This window comes from Mixophyes fleayi, chromosome 8 (assembly GCF_038048845.1).
Source record: "Mixophyes fleayi isolate aMixFle1 chromosome 8, aMixFle1.hap1, whole genome shotgun sequence".
Lineage (NCBI taxonomy): Eukaryota > Metazoa > Chordata > Amphibia > Anura > Limnodynastidae > Mixophyes > Mixophyes fleayi.
Window position 1 is genome coordinate 31,594,060 of NC_134409.1, and position 13,472 is coordinate 31,607,531.

The 13,472-nt window shown below is 40.8% G+C and overlaps 1 protein-coding gene and 1 long non-coding RNA gene across 3 annotated transcripts in view; one reads left to right on the forward strand and one right to left on the reverse strand.

Moving 5' to 3' along the window:
• The window catches only part of LOC142099149 (uncharacterized), a 33,469-nt gene extending 27,470 nt beyond the window's left edge, over positions 1 to 5,999 (forward strand). Inside the window, exon 3 of the long non-coding RNA XR_012678483.1 lies at positions 5,498 to 5,999. This is a non-coding gene — a long non-coding RNA (uncharacterized LOC142099149). The remainder of the gene's footprint in view (positions 1 to 5,497) is intronic.
• The window catches only part of LOC142099145 (ranaspumin-like), a 151,223-nt gene that overhangs the window by 21,291 nt on the left and 116,460 nt on the right, over positions 1 to 13,472 (reverse strand). For both annotated transcript variants that reach the window (XR_012678479.1, XM_075182321.1), the window contains exons 7-9: positions 10,205 to 10,252; positions 5,409 to 5,453; positions 998 to 1,045 (exon numbers count right to left, since the gene is read on the reverse strand). Coding sequence is in view for 1 of the 2 variants with exons in the window: in XM_075182321.1 (XP_075038422.1) it covers positions 998 to 1,045; positions 5,409 to 5,453; positions 10,205 to 10,252 (141 nt within the window). In the remaining variant the exon portion in view is untranslated. The remainder of the gene's footprint in view (positions 1 to 997; positions 1,046 to 5,408; positions 5,454 to 10,204; positions 10,253 to 13,472) is intronic.

Here is a 13,472-nt window from a genome sequence, read left to right on the forward strand (position 1 = left end):
CGCACCTTTTCACATCAGATCAATTACTTTTTATTGTAATACATTAAAAACAAGTCTAGTAATATATGTCCTACATTAGATTTAATAAGGAAATAAAATGCTGTGAAGTAAATGAAGGTTCTGGCATTATTCATACTTTTGCTACATCCTATTTATAAAGAAATACATGAGTCTGACATAGAAATGCTCCACTACAACTTCCCCTTTCAGTTGACCAGGTATTACTGGTGCTCCTTGGTCCCATGTCATATACAAAATAACCTATTCTTTCTGTTGTTGGATACACTTATTGGATTATGGTTTACAATTATATTTGGTGAAATGTTTTTTTCATTTTATTGTTTTTTCTGTTATACTGTACATATATTTCTGTTGTTAAAATGGACTATCAATCTATGTTTTGGCAAAGTTTATTATAGGGGACACACAGCAGAGTGGGATGTTTCTCCAAGAGCATACCTAGTAACAGGTGGACTATATGTCATAAAACTATTATCTTATAACTAATATATCCCTGTTTTCTAAAATGTAGCATCAAAGCAAAAATCCGTGAATACACCTAGATACAAGACTTGTGTCAAACCTTACCTTATTGTTGCGTGAAACTTTACATTTCCTTACTCCTACAATTTTAATATTTCCAATATTTTCTAAAATGTGATCTAGTTATGATGAAGCATGTTAGTGGATGGGGTGACATTAGCACAAGGCCTCTGTGTCAGTGATAGGCTGAGAGAGTGTCACTGTGCTGTAACTGGTGCACTACACTATGACATCACAAACTCAGCCTATAACAGACATGGAGGAGAAGCAGTTGGCAGCATCATTACCAAAGGTAAGAAGTCTGCACGGGGGGCTCAATATATTTGGAGTAGTTAAACATTCCCCATTCAGGAAAGGGCTGTGTTCAATTTAAATCCATTGTATTGGAATACTTCTCACCCAAATAATTTCAATGGCACAGGAAGGTAAAGCTAAAATTTATATTCTTCCTTACCTCACATGCTAAAGCTTGCAAGTCCTTAGCCAGCTGTGTAAGGTCCCTCTAGAAGATAACAAATAAACAATTTCAATGAGTGTAAAAGATGTAAGGCCTTTGGTTACAAAGTGCTGATTATGTAACTGAAAAAGACATCCTATAATTATACGCCAAGTAAATCAAACATCTAATGTGTGCCAGGATTCCAGGGAGGATAAAACACTAAGCAGTAAATGTCTGTTATTGGTTGATTGCTTGCTGCTATTACACTTATGTGGCTTTAAAATAAAAGAAGACCTAAATTCTGCATAAACATCTGACGTTATGCAGTATAAAAAAAAACAATGATTCCAAGAGCAATATGTAAACCAGGGGTGTCCAACCTTTTAGCTTCCCTCGGCCACATTGGAAGACGACGAGTTGGTTTGGGCCGCACATAAGATACACTAGCAATAACGATAGCTGATCATCTAAAAAACCATAGAAAACATATAGTTAACATATATATATATATATATAAAAGTAAATGAGAGGAGGCGCACAATAGTGTAGTATGGCAAGTAAAAAAATCCCAAAAAGGAACCAAACCACCAGAAATGAGTGAGCCAGAGCTTCCCACCATGTGGGTATCACCAGTATCTAAAATAGATATGTATAGCTCATAGGATAGAAAGTCACACACAGCCAGATGACGTTCAAAAAGGTATAAACAGGTCACACCAATGAAGATGTATGCGTACCAGAAGCCAATTGTTCAATGGCTTATCTATAGGATATCCCGTAGACTGTGAGGATGTATTCAATCTTCAGCCACATTAGGTTATCCTATAGGTTACCTTGTCATTGGCAGCTTGTTTCTTTAGCCACTAAGGTATACTTCAGATGGAAACACCCACACCAAACTGCACATGAACTTTGATTTCTGCTAAATTGAAATGCTGCTGGAAGGCCTGTGTCTTACTATTGTGCGCCTCCTCTCATTTACTTTTAGATTTATTCCTGCTACACCGCTTGCTACAGAGGATTGGCAGCCGCCCGCACAGGGGAAGTGTCATATAAGAAGGAATCATCTTAAGACATTGGACTTTAATACTACTATACTGGTGCAGTGTCCTAGCGCCTTTTTGTATCTATTTTGTGTCTATATATATATATATATATATATATATATATATATATATATATATATATATATATATATATATGAGAAAAAAAGTGATATATATATATATAGATATATAGATATATATATATATATATAGATATATATATATATAGATATATATATATATAACTTTTTTTTCAAATCCCCCTATACTTACCTTTCAATCGCCCTGTTCAAAAAATCCTCTCTAGTTATTATACTATAATCACTTTTTGTATTGTTTCGATGCAATATCAATAAAGTGCATTTAAGCCAGGCATTGTATATCAGGGTGCCCTGACCAGGCCTGCGGTACCTGACATATACATCACTGTGACCCCAAATTGTGACCTGTTTTGCTAATGACACCACTATGTTAGTTAAGGGATAACAACTTATAATGGGTCAAAGAGAATAATATATAATGCCCCATTCGTATTACAAGTAGAAGTATGTAGCAGGGAGATAAGGTTCTTGATGCTCCAGGACCAGGTGACTTTTATTCATTTGTCAGTGTCCCTTGAAATAATAAAAAAAATCCCCCTTAACTTCCCTATTAATTGGCTTGTCCTCCTGTCCTCTTCTTTTCTCCAATTCTGTGCTGTTGATTGTTCTTCTCGCGCGGGTGACTCCTCTGTGCTGCGCTCCGCAATGGATGATGGGCGTGATGACATCACGCCCAACATTCACTGCGAGCACCGCACGGAGGAGACAAGGGAGGGAGCCGGAGTACCAGCTGACGTGACAGCGTGACCTCAAGGTAAGTAGTTTCTTTTCTTTTTTTTGCAGGATTTTTTTTTTTCATTAACAGTGCTGCCCCCTTGCTACAACCAAAACTCATTCTGGGCCACATTTACAGGCATGCTGGGCCGCATGCGGCCCGCGGGCCGCGGGTTGGACAAGCCTGATGTAAACTATAATAAAATTGTGCTCCTGAAGTCCCAGCAACTCACCCTAAAATAAATTCCCAGATCATACAGTTCTGTCTGATTTCAAGGGGGATTTACAGTACATACCAATATATTGATATTGACATTTCTGCCATATACAGTATGTAATTAAGATTCTTATCACATTGCCAATTTATGTGTATGCCACAAACAGATTAGCTTGTATATTTTCTGTCTTTCAGTACTGTGATCTTTTTATATCACCCCTCTCCACTTGAAGTTCTGAGACTTCCCAAGGGTCCAGGGAATAACCAGGAGACAAGCAATTCAGTTTCTGCCTTCCAGGTCCCTTCTGCTTTAGGTACTCGGTGGATGCTAGAAATCCATGTGATGTCATAGTGATCCAATCAGATGTAGGGAAATCCTTTAGAGAAGGTCTGGATTGGATCTCTCCTGACACAAACCTATTAGATCTAGTGTAGTCTGGATCTAGGAGACGTAATCCATCAGATCCTTGCCCCACTATAAAAGAGTTTCCATCCCTTACTCCCTCCCCAGCTTCAACTTTATGTCAAGAAAGACATAATAAAACCAATTCAGTTATTGTGTGTGACATAGAAATTATTATCCACATTGTCCATTTACACAGCAGATTGTTACAAAGAGACTAAACCAAGAGAACTACAGTCATGGCCAAAAGTTCTGAGAATGACACAAGTATTGGTTTGCACAAAGTTTGCTGCTTCAGTGTTTTTAGACCTTTTTGTCAGATGTTGCTATGGTATGCTGAAGTAAAATTACAAGCATTTCATAAGTGTCAAAAGCTTATATTGACAATTACATTAACTTCATGTAAAGAGTCAATATTTGCAGTGTTGACCCTTCTTTTTGAAGACCTGTGCAATTCGCCCTGGCATGCTGTCAATCAACTTTCGGGCCACATACTGACTGATAGCCACCCATTCTTGCCTAATAAATGCTTGGAGTTTGTCAGAATTTGTGGGTTTTTGTTTGTCTATCCGTCTCTTGAGGATTGACCACAAGTTCTCAATGGGATCAAGGTCTGGGGAGTTTCCTGGTCATGGACCCAAAATTTCAATGTTTTGATCTCCAAGCCACTTAGTTATCACTTTTGCCTTATGGCAAGGTGCTCCATCATGCTGGAAAAGGCATTGTTCATCACCAAACTGTTCTTGGATGGTTGGGAGAAGTTGTTCTTGGAACATGTTTTGGTATCATTCTTTATTCATGACTGTGTTCTTAAACAAAACTGTGAGTGAGGCCACCCCCTTGGCTGAGAATCAGCCCCACACATAAATGGTCTCAGTATGCTTTACTGTTGGCGTGACACAGGACTGATGGTAGCGTTCACCTTTCCTTCTCTGGACAAGCGTTTTTTCATATGTCCCAAACAATCTGAAAGGAGATTCATCAGAGAAAATGACTTTACCCCATTCCTCAGCAGTCCAATCCCTGTACCTTTTGCAGAATATCAGTCTGTCCCTCGTGTTTTTCCTGGAGAGAAGTGGCTTCTTTTCTGGCCTTCTTGACACCAGGCCATCCTCCAAAAGTCTTTGCCTCACTGTGCGTGCAGATGCACTCACTCCTGCCTCCTGCCATTCCTGAGCAAGCTCTGCACTGGTGGTTCCCCAATCCCACAGCTGAATAAACTTTAGGAGACGGTCATGGAGTTTGCTGGACGTTCTTGGGCACGCTGAAGCCTTCTTCACAACTATTGAACCTCTCTCCTTGAAGGTCTTGATGATCCCATAAATGGTTGATTTAGGTGCAATCTTACTAGCAGCAAAATCCTTGCCTGTGAAGCCCTTTTTGTGCAAAGCAATGATGACTGCACGTGTTTCCTTGCAGATAACTATGGTTAACTTAGGAAGAACAATGATTTCAAGCACCACCCTCCTTTTAAAGCTTCCAGTCTGTTATTCTAACTCAATCAGCATGACAGAGTGATCTCCAGCCTCCAGCCTCGTCAACTCTCTCACCTGTGTTCACAAGAGAGTCCCTAACCTGATGTCAGCTGGTCCTTTTGTGGCAGGGCTGAAATGCAGCGAAAATGTTGTTTTTGGGATAAAGTTCATTGTCATGACAAAGAGGGACTTAATTGCATTTCATCTGATCACTCTTCTTGACATTCTGGAGTATATGCAAACTGCCATCTTAAAAACTAAGGCAGCAGACTTTGCGAAAAATAATATTTGTGTCATTCTCAAAACTTTTGCCCATGAATGTAGTATCCCAGGGTGCAGATAGATGTCCTGTGCTGTGTAGTGTTTACCTCAGTGAACTCCTATAATGTAATTTCAATGTATTTACCATAGTAATGTATTCACCTTAGTAAAGACAGAATATTATTGTACAGACAGCACAATATTCATACCTGTATAAGCTTTTTCAAACACTTTGATGTTAATGCGGGGTTCAACTGTAAAAAATATTGATTGACATATTTAAATGTTTATATTACAGCCACTGTCTCCACCTCCTGCCTGCCCAGGATGTGCTCAGTTTTAAAGTAGGTGAGGATGAAAGAAGCTAATGAGCCAATCACATCTTTAAAATGCTGCAGCAGAAGATGAGTGTGTTGATAGCAGATGATACAAGAATCATAGAAAAGACCACAGAAAAAACAAGAGAAAACCTAGTGGAGAAATGCAAAGCAGCAGAAAAAGAGAAAACAGGCAGAGAAACAGCTACATCCAGGAGTACACCAACATGAGAAGATGGCTAGGAGAGGAGATATCAAAACTTTAATATTACATTAAAATATTTTGTTCTCCAACCCCACCACACCACCATGCTACCCTCCCTACATCCCTTTACAAGGACATCAGCAGACATCACATCCCAGCTGTAAAAAGTAATGAAATGTATTCTACAAGAAACTAAAATGAATTTTGCACTTGCTGCCCTTCTGCAAGCAGAAGATATTATATAAAATAAGAAAAAATAAAATGCATTGAAGTATAAAGCACCAGTAGGACATTAACAATTCATAAGAAACTAAACATTTATAAGATGCCGCGATAATCTTCACTCCCTAGCCCAGTCCTATGTGGTCTTACCATAAATCCTAGTCTACTTGTGTTGACAACTACACAGTTCCACTGATCTTCCACATGCTGGAAATATTCCAAGTAACTACATCTATTGTTCTTTATACATTTCACACTGTGGCCAGAGTTGGCTGCTATTGACCCTTAATTTGTAAATGGTAATACTATGCATATTGCACAGACACATCTCTTTATCTGCTTTATGGGCCAGTGTGCATGATACACTTAAGTGTGTCAGTCACAGCGACCCTGTAAGGCAGAGAAATGAATAAATAAATGGGTGTTAAAAAAAACCAAAAAAACCCCCGCTCTGCTTCTCCCCCCCAAGCAATAGTAGGGTTAGTTTGGCTGATTGGGGAGGGGGAGTTGCACACAGTTCTTTTTTTAAAAATTTTTACATTTCTTTGTTTTCTTATATTTTTTTTAAAACAGCAAGGCCGGTGCTGATGGTCATCATCATTAGCATGGAACGTGCACCAGGAGAAAGTACCCACAGCAGATATGTCTCCTAGAGACCTACCTGCGGCTGCCTCCAACTCAGCGAAGCAGCATGTAAAGAGTGTAAGTACACCTTTACATTGCTAGGCCCGCCCACTTCCTTCCCTATTCCTCCTCTCTAAGCATAGAGAGTTACTAGAGGGAGATCCGTCTCAGTCTGACATGTAGCAGCCAATAGTGCTTTATGCGCTTATGAGTTAGACTTGTGTCCAACTCTACATGAGGTCCTGTATGTTCATTTTCTGCTTTTTTATTAAATGAGAGCAGTTAAACTAAAACCTGTACGTATGGACTACTGTTGAGTTCCACTCATGTTCTTCATTCTGAAAGTAAATCCAAATTTCCTTTGTATACTAGATGCATGGCAAACTGAACAAATATAATTTATCTTACCTGTTAGGTCCTTTGCACTATTGCATTACTAGTGCATTTCTTTATTTTCCATTTAGTGGGTTTATGAATGGGAGTATTTAAAATAAAAGCTGTATAACCCAGACCCCAATATTTCCTGCATTGATCAGCCGTAATAGCACTGGTAATGAGCCCCTCTCAAGTGCAAGACATACTGGAGATGTTTTACTGAATACACCTTCTAGTGTAGCATTTTATAACATTGGTTGGATGACTGCAGACAGTGTCGGACTGGGGCATGAAGGGCCCACCGGGGGACTGCAAAGCTAGGGGCCCACCAGAGGGGGTGTGGCCAGCATCATAGAGGCGGGGCCTGACACTAGAGGGGGGAGTGGTCAGCCCATGAAGGACAGCTAGCACCCTAGTGTAGTATAAAAAGAAAGCAGTGTGTACATAAAGAGTACACAGTCTTGACCTGCCCCATAGATTGGGCAGAACAGTCACCAAAAATCAGGATTGTCCCACTAGAATCAGAACATTTGACAGACTGTCCTACCTGTTCTTGTCACCACCTGTGGCTGCTGGTTTCTTAAGTTGCGACTTGTCTGGATCCCGGAATGTTGGGTGCCCTATTTTGAAAAAAAATGGGTACATTTAGAAAATTCCAACTAGCCCCGGCGTAAAATCTATAGCACCCACAATTAATACTTAGGCCTTCCTCCAGCCCCAACATTAAAGATAGAGTATTCTCACTTAATAAATAAACCTATTTCCCTCCCTCCAAACAGCCCCAGCAATAAATGAATATCATTTACGTATAATAAATATACCTATTTCCCACAACAGTCACTGCCATTAAATAATTCATATTCACATTTAATAAATAGACCTCGTGCTCCTCAAACTCAGCCCCACATTCAATTAATAGCACCTAAACCACCCCAGGATAAAATTAAAGGTCCTGTCACCCCATCTTAATTTAATAGGCCCCACTCTGAAATTAAATAGCCCACCAATAAATTAAATTGCCCCACCATCACCCCACAAATAAAATAGCACCCATTAAATAATTAGCCCCCACCTAAACTCCAAAATTAAATTAATAGCCTATCTCCTACCCATGTACTATTAAGGCAACCCCACTCCTTTCCCTCATATCACACATTATATTAAAAAAAAACATTCCCTCATTATAGCAGCCCACACTCCTTTCATTCACACAATATAGTGGCCCCCCCTCCCATTTTATTCACACAGTATAGTGGCCCCCCCTCCCATTTCATTCACACAGTATAGCAGGCCCCTGTCACTCACACAGTATAGCAGGCCCCCCCCTCCCCTGTCTCTCACACAGATAGCAGGCCCCCCTCCCCTGTCTCTCACACAGATAGCAGGCCCCCCCTCCCCTGTCTCTCACACAGTATAGCAGGCCCCCCCTCCCCTGTCTCTCACACAGTATAGCAGGCCCCCCCTCCCCTGTCACTCACACAAATAGCAGCCCCCCCCTCCCCTGTCTCTCACACAGTATAGCAGGGCCTCCCTCCCCTGTCACTCACACAAATAGCAGGCCCCCCCTCCCCTGTCTCTCACACAAATAGCAGGCCCCCCTCCCCTGTCTCTCACACAGTATAGCATGCCCCCCCTCCCCTGTCACTCACACAAATAGCAGGCCCCCCTCCTCTGTTTCTCACACAAATAGCAGGCCCCCTCCCCTGTCACTCACACAAATAGCAGGCCCCCCTCCCCTGTCTCTCACACAAATAGCAGGCCCCCCTCCCCTGTCTCTCACACAAATAGCAGGCCCCCCTCCCCTGTCTCTCACACAAATAGCAGGCCCCCCTCCCCTGTCTCTCACACAAATAGCAGGCCCCCCCTCCCCTGTCTCTCACACAGTATAGCAGGCCCCCCTCCCCTGTCTCTCACACAAATAGCAGGCCCCCCCTCCCCTGTCTCTCACACAGTATAGCAGGGCCCCCCTCCCCTGTCTCTCACACAAATAGCAGGCCCCCCCTCCCCTGTCACTCACACAAATAGCAGGCCCCCCCTCCCCTGTCTCTCACACAAATAGCAGGCCCCCCCTCCCCTGTCTCTCACACAGTATAGCAGGGCCCCCCTCCCCTGTCACTCACACAAATAGCAGGCCCCCCCTCCCCTGTCTCTCACACAAATAGCAGGCCCCCCCTCCCCTGTCACTCACACAGTATAGCTGCCCCCCTCCCCTGTCTCTCTCACAGTATAGCATGCCCCCCCTCCCCTGTCTCTCACACAGTATAGCATGCCCCCCCTCCCCTGTCACTCACACAAATAGCAGGCCCCCCCTCCCCTGTCTCTCACACAAATAGCAGGCCCCCCTCCCTTGTCTCTCACACAGTATAGCAGGGCCCCCCCTCCCCTGTCACTCACACAAATAGCAGGCCCCCCCTCCCCTGTCTCTCACACAAATAGCAGGCCCCCCTCCCTTGTCTCTCACACAGTATAGCAGGGCCCCCCCTCCCCTGTCACTCACACAAATAGCAGGCCCCCCCTCCCCTGTCTCTCACACAAATAGCAGGCCCCCCCTCCCCTGTCTCTCACACAAATAGCAGGCCCCCCCTCCCCTGTCTCTCACACAGTATAGCAGGCCCCCCTCCTCTGTTTCTCACACAAATAGCAGGCCCCCCTTTCCCTGTTCTCACACAAATAGCAGGCCCCCCTTCCCCTGTTCTCACACAAATAGCAGGGCCATCTTTCATTCACACTTACCTTATTGCTGCAGCTCACATGCTTGCTGTGCGATCAAAAGCAAAACAGGAAGTAACGTGCGTTCCACGGTGGAACGCACGCTACTTCCTGTTTCCTGTTTAGCGAAAGTGACTGGTCCCTGAGGAGGGGCCAGCCACCCACGGCACCTGGCTCCCACCAACACCCGAGGACACAGGAATCATTTTTTTTAGCCCCGCCCCACCACGGAGGAGGGCGGAGCTATCTGCCATCAGGGCCTACCGGTGGATTTCCCGGTCCACCGGCGGCCCAGTCCGACGCTGACTGCAGATGTCCAATCAGCATTATCAAAACACTGCACTAAATGCTGTATTCATTGAGAGTGTCGAGCCCTGGAGATTGAAGTGGTATTTGCTCCAGCAGGGGTGGATTATTGAAGACATAGAAAACCCATAGTTCTGCCACATGGGGAGTGGATTAACTCTTAAAATAAAAAAGAGATATAAGTCAATAAAGGCTATAACATTATTTTCAAAATGGAATAAATATTGTTAAAAAAATATGACCTTACCGCATCGCAAATAAAATCCACAGTTTCTTTAGAAATACCTATTAATTCCTTGAAAATATACAAAGACAAAATATTCAGAATAAAAGAAAATAGATAAAACCTTAATTTTATTGATATGCTTTAAAATCAGACCATCCTCTTTGTATATAAGGCAACATGTTTAAAACTACATGTGATTGTGTAAGTGAAAATTGTGTTAAAATAAAGAAGACTAAAATATGAGCTGTCAGCTTCCTCTTTTATTGTTTATAATTATTGCATTTATATATCTGCTAGCTACATATTTATTTAAAATTTCTAACCTCATTATCAATATTTTAGTTCAAGTACAGCTGGTAAAAGCACCTATTTTGGATACATTATCATCTTATTAATGTATTCACATAATATGTCCTCATAACGCAAATCAGTGTATTGCTGCCGCGTTAAGAGAATTTTCATATCAATCATCAGAATGTAAATACCATTCCCTTATTTAGGAAATCATCAATATTTAAATATGTGTATATATCTATTAAGTGGGTAATACCCTGAATATTTAGATTATATTCATCATCCAATATACTCCTATAAAGATTTACTTTTTGACATATATATTACTTATATCACATCTGAGACATAAACTGCTTAAATTACAATTTCCTCTGATGTCTATACTAAGAAGCTTTTGTAAAATATAATATGCATGAAAATGTTTCTGCAAAATTGTGTTTTTATTTAAACCCCTTTAAGAATTAAAGTTACTTCTGACAACAGTGACTGGATACATTTCTGTTGTTCCTACATGTTAGCATTTACTGTACAAACAGCTTTTGGATGGTATGAGCACACTCACTGTTACCTGGGGAATGTTTAGTAATAATATCACGAATATTCTTATATAGGAATTCGTAAGCTCAGTGCTAAATTACTGAATCTATTGTTCATATTGTAAAATGGTACAAGTTATCACTGGAAACATGCAGTTTAATTGACATGTGATCACATGTCAGCAACAGCAGAAAATTTGATAGGGCTGAAACAATGACAATGTATTCTTTACCCCATAGATTAAGTTATTTGGCCCGAATATATTGACACTGATCCGGACACTCACAGAGTGGCCAAATCTGCCTGTGTATACAGCATGTATGATGGAAAGTGCACAAATGTTTAATATTTCAAGTGCCAGCATGTTCAGCAGTTTTATATAGTGAAACAATATATAAACTGTAAGAGCAGGGCAACTGGAAATCATATGAGAAACATATAATCCACAACTGTCTGCCAAGTGAGCTAAATACTTTAGCATTTATACTTCCAGCAGCCTCTACATAAACATCTAGCAACGTTTTGCACATTCCTTGATACAACTGCATTTTATTTGTTCTTTGATACAATAATATTAACCTGATTATTTATATTACAGTTTTGCTAGATTCTCTATTGATAGATAACATTTTACTTTTATGACCATTTTATCATTTTATTATCATATCATACTGATTTCATGTGTGTTACTCATATTCATTAATATCTGTGGTCACATAGTTCTGGTGTTATGTTATGTTTATAGGTTTTGACTGTTTCTTTTTCTCTTGGGATTGCTATCATTACTTTTCTGTACACACAAACATATTTCTGTATACTGCAGGTGTAATTCAAGAACTACCTACCATAAGATACACAGTTATAGCAGAGAGCTGTAATTACTACAATACTTTGAACTGTATTATGTTTATTATATTTTCATAGTACTCTGTATCTGATAACCAGTGATATAGCCATTGTTGGTGGCTCCTTCTTAGGGGAATCCTTTGTCATTTTAGTTTTAATGCTAGTGTTTAATTGTTGTTATTACAGTTTTGGTATTTTACTTTTCATTAGTGCATGGGACTATAATTTGAGCATTATTTTATAAAAAATAAAACATTGTTTTTTATTTTATTTTAGAGTTAAATATTATAAATAACAATTGCACCACTTTTGTTGACCTTAATATTTAGTGGTGCTCAACATTTTCTTTCTTTCAAACACGGCTACATCTGGGTAAATTAGATCTCAATGTGAAAAGCAGTGATGTCTTTGTAGCAGAATGACAACAATTGTGTGGTATAAAGAAAGCAGAATTCAGGGTTCCATCTGCAAGAACATTTAGGATTTATCCAAGTGGTTTTTGGACATGTAACATGAGATTGGGAGCAGGCAGGAAATCCAGATTACCCCATTACATGGAGCTTTTCAGTCAGCAGTATACTCCTGCAGGCAGGTATCCGGGGGTAATAATCAAGTACAATTATGTGAGAACATGTATCATCCTCAAGGTAGACCATGTTAATAAAATGCTTTTATTGACAAATCAATAGGACAATAGCTATGATGAGCAAGGACTACAGGTTGGGGCTGGAAGTACAGCTGCTTAATGATGAAACAGTTTTTATTTGTATCTTCTATATAGAGTATGAATTGCTGGTATGAGTAACCAATGCATTTTTTCCCTCCAAAGCTTGGCTAAAAAGCTTACAGTATAATATCAAGAAAGGAAAAGCAACCTTAGGCTTCATACACGTGGGCTTTATTTTAAAACACATTCTCAATGCATATGAAAAGTGCAAGGATGATAATCATCATAATATGCAAATCAAATTATCTGTACTCATCATACACTCGGACAACAATTCACTTTGTGTCAATATTGTTATCAGCTGCTTCATTTCTAACCATTAATAATGCTTTAAAAATACAATGGAGTTCTATGGAAATGCTCATTCAGCACTTGCTAAGCTCTTAGCAAACATTTGTCAGTGTCCGTTTAATGTGTGTATGGTCACGATAAATGATGCTGGAAGCTTTGAGATGTGTCCTTTAGTGCATTTCTAATGTTCCTCAAAAGTAGAGATGGGCGGGTCCGGTTCCCCGAGAACCGAACCCACCCGAACGTTGGGTATCCAAGTACCGAGCTGAGCAGCTCGGTACTCTCCCGCCCGTTCCGAATCCAAATCGAGGCCGAACGTCATCGTGACGTCGTCAGATTTCGGGGCTCGGTTCTCGCGATACTTCAACTTTATAAATACACGCCTCCACAGCAATCCATCGCCATTTGACAGAGGAAGAGAGCAGGGTGTAGTCACAGGCTGATTAGAGCAGGGACAGAGAATACAATATTGTTCTTGCAATTGCTCTAACCAAAATCGCTAGAGAAGAGAGGAGGATAGAGGTTTACTATTTTTTGTTAATATTTGGCACTCCTCAGTGCTTTTGGGGTGTCCTCCCTAATTGTGCATAAATA